The sequence below is a fragment of the Tigriopus californicus genome, chromosome 4, assembly GCF_007210705.1.
Source record: "Tigriopus californicus strain San Diego chromosome 4, Tcal_SD_v2.1, whole genome shotgun sequence".
NCBI lineage: Eukaryota > Metazoa > Arthropoda > Copepoda > Harpacticoida > Harpacticidae > Tigriopus > Tigriopus californicus.
Genome location: NC_081443.1, coordinates 5,115,441 through 5,120,798, shown reverse-complemented (window position 1 = coordinate 5,120,798; position 5,358 = coordinate 5,115,441). Strand labels below are relative to the sequence as shown.

The window sequence follows — 5,358 nt, the reverse complement described above, 5'->3', positions numbered from 1 at the left end:
TACAATATTTTCTCGCGCATGTTGCCTTGCCTGTTTTCTCGTTTTCTTGGAATTGTGACCACTCATGTGGAAACGCACGCATCATGTATGAAGAAACTGGGAAACTAGGATCAAAAACAGTCTCAACCGAGACAGCAGACAGGTCTTCCATCTCGATATGGAGGGATCCTCTTTTTCATGAGGATCAAAAGATATTGAATAGGCTAGATGCAAATAGATCTGTAGAGCTGCTGCTGACTGACGAGGGAAGTGTCAAGATCTGAGATTAATGATCCTTGAGTGCGAAATGAGATTTCGGACACACAAGTTGTACAAGATTTGAGACTTGACGGATGGATACCGTTTCAACTAGAAATTTTCGCCCTTGTTCCAATGAAATATCAGCCATTACTTGCTGATAAAGAAATGCATTTATTTTTACTTGGCCAACAAACATATGCATTAGTTTGTCCAAGCAATATGAAATGTCCCATTTCATCATTGTAGAAGACTCACATTCAATAACAAGAAATAATTTGAAAATGAAATTGAAGCCCCCAAAGCTATTTGAATAGAACGTGATTGCCACATGATTNTTGTTTCTTTCAATTTTTGATGAAATACCGTGTTGAATAATCTCTGTGACAAAATATCTTCGTTCATGTAGAGGTTTAAGCACAAGGAGGCAACGTTGTGGCGTTACCCTCGCTTGAGCACGTCATGCTACTTCTTTTCAGCCATCTGTGGCTAACGATGCATCCGAACGGTATCTTTATTGGCCAAGAACCAGACAGAAACTGTAAACGCTGAGCTCGAAAAACCTTAGACGTTCTTCAGCCAAATTTGACATTTCTTTTGCATATCGCAGGCATTCTTTTTTTAACTTCATTAAGATGTTTTTTTGTTGGTATGGAGTACTATGGTCGGAGGGGCGAGCCTCTCCCGCAAGTAAAATTGAAACCAATATCATGTGGAGTGAAGACTCTTGCCTTGTTCCTGCTGCCTTTTAGACCAATTGGCTACATTAGTTCTTGTGTCTGGGTTTCTGAATAAGTCTAAAATTTTGTTAAATCATACTTTACGTGGTAGGCAAACTATCTACTATCCACTATATGCACTATATGTACTATATATATTATAAAGATAAAGCAATTTGGACCCCATATCATGGGCCGAGGTATTCGAAACGAATGATCATCGGGTTGGGGAATCTGTTCGAAAAAGAAAGTTCGAAGCCAATCTTTGTCTCAATCTATCTTCTCTGTTGATGGTTTCTTGGTAATGAACAACAACAGAACAATTAATCCAAACAATATCATGGTGGAACGAGTTCCACGCTTTTATCCCTCCTTTCGATAAGGGAGATGCCCAAATGAGTCCGAAAAGAAAAACATCGTCCCAAAACCATGTTCTCCTTCCTTATTATCATGGAGCTTTTTTGAGTCTTGCAATTCCATGAAAAAACAGTTTGAACACATTTTGGATTGGGTTTGGTATTGCCTTAAAAAAAGCTAATTAAAAAATCGCATTGTGTTACTTTGAGCCTTGGTTTGGATTCAGTATTACGACCGAACATTAGTTCAAAAAGAATTGTTTGCAAAAGGCAAAACAAAACAGGCGTATCTGTCCCGTTACTCCAAAATAGGTGCCCTAATGCGGGCATTGAGAAGATATACATAAAGAAATAGAAATAGGAAGGAAATAGAATAGATTTAGGTCTTCAGATAATTCAAGGATAATAATTCAAATATTTATTTACGAAAGCAGACCATGGCTTCTGGGGAAAAAAGATTATCCTCCTGTTACCACTGTCTCTTATGTTGCACCATTCCCTACCTACGAATTTGATCGTCTTACTAAATACGGCCGACTTCCAATGTACCTGTACCTTATCTGGTCCCTTTAAAGGTCTATGCATATTAAACCAGGAAGAATGAACAGAGCATGCGACCAAAAAAAGACTGGGGAGTTAACCATCAAAAATAGTACTTCTTAAGACACTCTTTACTTCTCTTCCCATTAAAAAATAAGCCATTTGGGATCGTAGGGAAGGGAAGCCTGCAGTGTAAATTAATCATTTTTTAAATAAAAAATAGTTTAACATACAATTTGGAAAATTATTGCCAATAAATTAAGCCACAATTACTCTTAAATTTTAATTCATTTACATTTTTACATTTCTTGTGATGTCCAGCCAGTTTGGGACTCGTTACTCATTTATGATTGGGTTTTCAACAGCATTACACAAGAATTCGAAGGCCAAATTTAGAGGCGCTGGTAGTTTGAAAGTTTTTAAGGTTCGCGAGCGATTGATGTGAATAAAATATATCTTTTTAAAAACATACAAATGATGGTAGACAATTATTCAAAAAATCTCAATTACATCACCTGAAAAGTAATAAAATATACTTATCTATTTTCATTTCATTTAAATTACAATTACTTGCACATGCTATTGCAATTCCGTTTTTTTTGATTGAAAGAATTCGTTATCATTTCTTCTTCACTAAATCAAAACTCCACAAGCGCCAGAGAAAGCAGATGTTTTGCTCAGGCGTTTTCATTTAAGTGCAAAGCTCAAAAGCTGCAAAAATATCAGGGTTTAGGCTCATATTGAAAAAAAAAATGCCAATGTTGAAAAACTAGTTTGCCTTAAACTCCTTTTTATCAGCTCCTATCTTCTTAGTCTTACTTATTGTAAAGAACGATGTCCGGAAGCCAGATTTTGTCGCAAGGGATACGAATCATTTCAACTCCACCAAAATCTTTCGGATTCCAACGAAGAAGAGCATCGTTCCACTCTTGGTCAAACCAAACATTTGTCGTCATGACTTGATTCTTTTCATCCTGAAAACAGAAAAAAAACATCATCAGATAGATGTAAATATCTTTTGAAAACCTCATAATCTTTCAATTTAATAGTAACCGGAAATTGTATTCCCTGCAACGGTGATTAAAGCCAGTGAAAAAACAACCAAATCAAAATAATTGTTAGCTAATAATTGAGTCCTTTATTTTGAGTCGATTATTAATTGGTTGGCAGTAACTTTGTGATAGAGTATGTCTGCGTTAATGAGGCTCAACAGGTGATGCGCTAAATCCTTAGGTCTTTTTTGTGGTGAGTTCTGTGGTATCATTAGAACCTTCGAATTTTCATCCGTGACTTGATTTTTTTCTCATTTTTGAACCGCTTTCCAAACCCAAAACTACCCAACCCAATAAGATGAACCCATGGAAAGCTGAATTATGTCAAATTCATGATGTATTAACGCAATTAGCACACCAAGAGTGATGAATGTTTTGACAAACTTTGGCGTGTTCGCGTGTGGTTTACGTCAAAACGAAAGGAACTACCAAGCCAAAGAATAATCAAAGCTTCCATTTCAATCCAGGAATGTCAGCGACAATTTCATAACTCACCATGTCAAATATTTGCGTGAGGGTGATCCCAACCTTGACCTGAACCGTGTCAGAGAAGTTGAAGACGGGTCGAACCTCGCGATCGTAGTTCTGCATTAGATAGGTTAAGAGACGAGATTCTTGTTGGATTGGTTTTGGGGAGAGATGATCAAAGTTGAGATCTTCTTGGTAGTGAACGACAGTCATGTTTCGTCTGGAGGTCGCCCGCGAGTCATTGCCATTCTTCGTGAGAGAAAGGGCATTTCCTGGCCCTAAGTCAGGAGAAAAGGAGAATTCATTTTTTTTTTGGTTGCACAGAAAACCAAACTCAGTCGTTCCAAATCCCTCTTGGCCACCCTCAACTATTTCCTATTCACGTTACCTTCTATAAAGCAGAAGAGAAGGACAAACAAAAGAGACTGGATATTGAGCCACGGATGGCCTTCCATAAAATTATAGCAAGAAAGGGCGAAAGTTTTCCGATTTCCCCAACTTTCGGATTCACATCCTACACCAAGAGAACCGTGGAAACTTGGTCGTCTCCATTCAGACGTAAGACAAAGGAGGCGAAACACTGGCATAGAAGATGCAAGTTTCTGACATTTTCAACGTCTTTGGGGCTGCTACATTCACTCTCCTCACTGACAAATTCAAGCTGTTGGGTACTATGCTCTTGTAAGGACCTGAAAAACTTTGCACTTTTTAAACGATTCATGTAAAACACAGATATTGCAAGTGATTTTTTTCTTCCTTACACGGTAACTCCATTGAATATCTGCACTCATTGCCCAATGAATCTTTTGGTACGACTGCTCAACATTTCCCACTTTGGATCTCCCATATCTTACGCCTTGGGTGGTCCCGGTCCGTTCCTTGAGTCCCTGTGTTCGACCCAATGTCTTTGGCTGCTGGGACTTACGTAGTCAGCCAGAAAAGAAGAGCTCCCAAGCAACCGCGCCTCACGAACTCAAGACCGAATGAGCCGATTCTGAAAGCCCGGGACAGCAGATTTGTTCCTTCTCGTGCATTCTGCCTGAATTGAAAGGGTCCTAAAAGTTATGGAACCAGAAGCGCTTCTATCCTAGTTCTATATAAATACCAGAGGTTGGCCAGAGAAAGAACGGTCTGTCCTTTTTGGCTCCTTGGAGTTGCTCGCTTGTTTCTGCCTTTAGCGGGTTAGTAAAACTGCCTAAACCGAAGGATTGAAGAAAACGTTGACTCGAGAATGGGGTTACAATTGGTCGCTGAAGTTGGTACGAAGCAATGTTGCTCACAGGTATCTATTCTCATGTTTTTCCAGTTCATTTGACATATTTTCAACACAGCTGTGAAATTAATTAGAGCAATGAGTGAATGCAAGAATTTGTTCGAATAGAATCGCGGGCAGAAAAGTGAACTTAATAGCATTCACAAAAGCAAACGTGCTCAACTGATTGGGACTCAAATAGATGAAGCACCAGCTCTAGGTGAAGCATATACAAGATGTGACTAAATATTTTGTGGAGCCACATCTTGAAAATGCTTGGCTTAAATGAAATCCAATTAGATCATTTTGCAAAAGGTAGAACAGGTCAAAAGACAGTTTTCATACTCAAGTCCTGGGATTTTGTTCCCAGAAGCAGTAAGGAAGTCGGCAAAACAAAAAAAAAAGCAATAAATATAACTAAAGGGCTTGTTGCTTATCCTTTGGCTAACTTTCATAACTCTTTTGGCCTATTAAAACGCCAACTATTGGGCTTCCATTCGATTACATTTTGATAAGTTACTTCCTGATGATGGTACAATGCTGCTTGTCGTTGCATATTAGCAGCCCACTTCCACAACAATCCTTTAGATTTTATTCACGTGGCCCAGCTGTTTTAAATTGAATTGTTTAGCGTGTTTTGAGGACTTAAGTTAAAATGTTTCAGTATCACGTGCGCGATGGGCACGGTCCGCTTTGATATGAGAGGTTGGGATGGAAAAGAAGGATTGAACCCC

General features: G+C 38.7%; 1 protein-coding gene across 1 annotated transcript in view; it reads right to left on the bottom strand.

Annotated features, from left to right (window-relative positions):
- Positions 1-4,848, bottom strand: part of LOC131879460 (acetylcholine receptor subunit alpha-like) — a gene marked incomplete in the record, with an annotated part of 39,479 nt that extends 34,631 nt beyond the window's left edge. Inside the window, 4 exon segments of the mRNA XM_059225795.1 lie at positions 2,672-2,826; positions 3,400-3,650; positions 3,761-4,411; positions 4,478-4,848. Coding sequence (XP_059081778.1) covers positions 2,672-2,826; positions 3,400-3,650; positions 3,761-3,959 — 605 coding nt within the window.
- Positions 4,849-5,358: the final 510 nt, after the last annotated feature.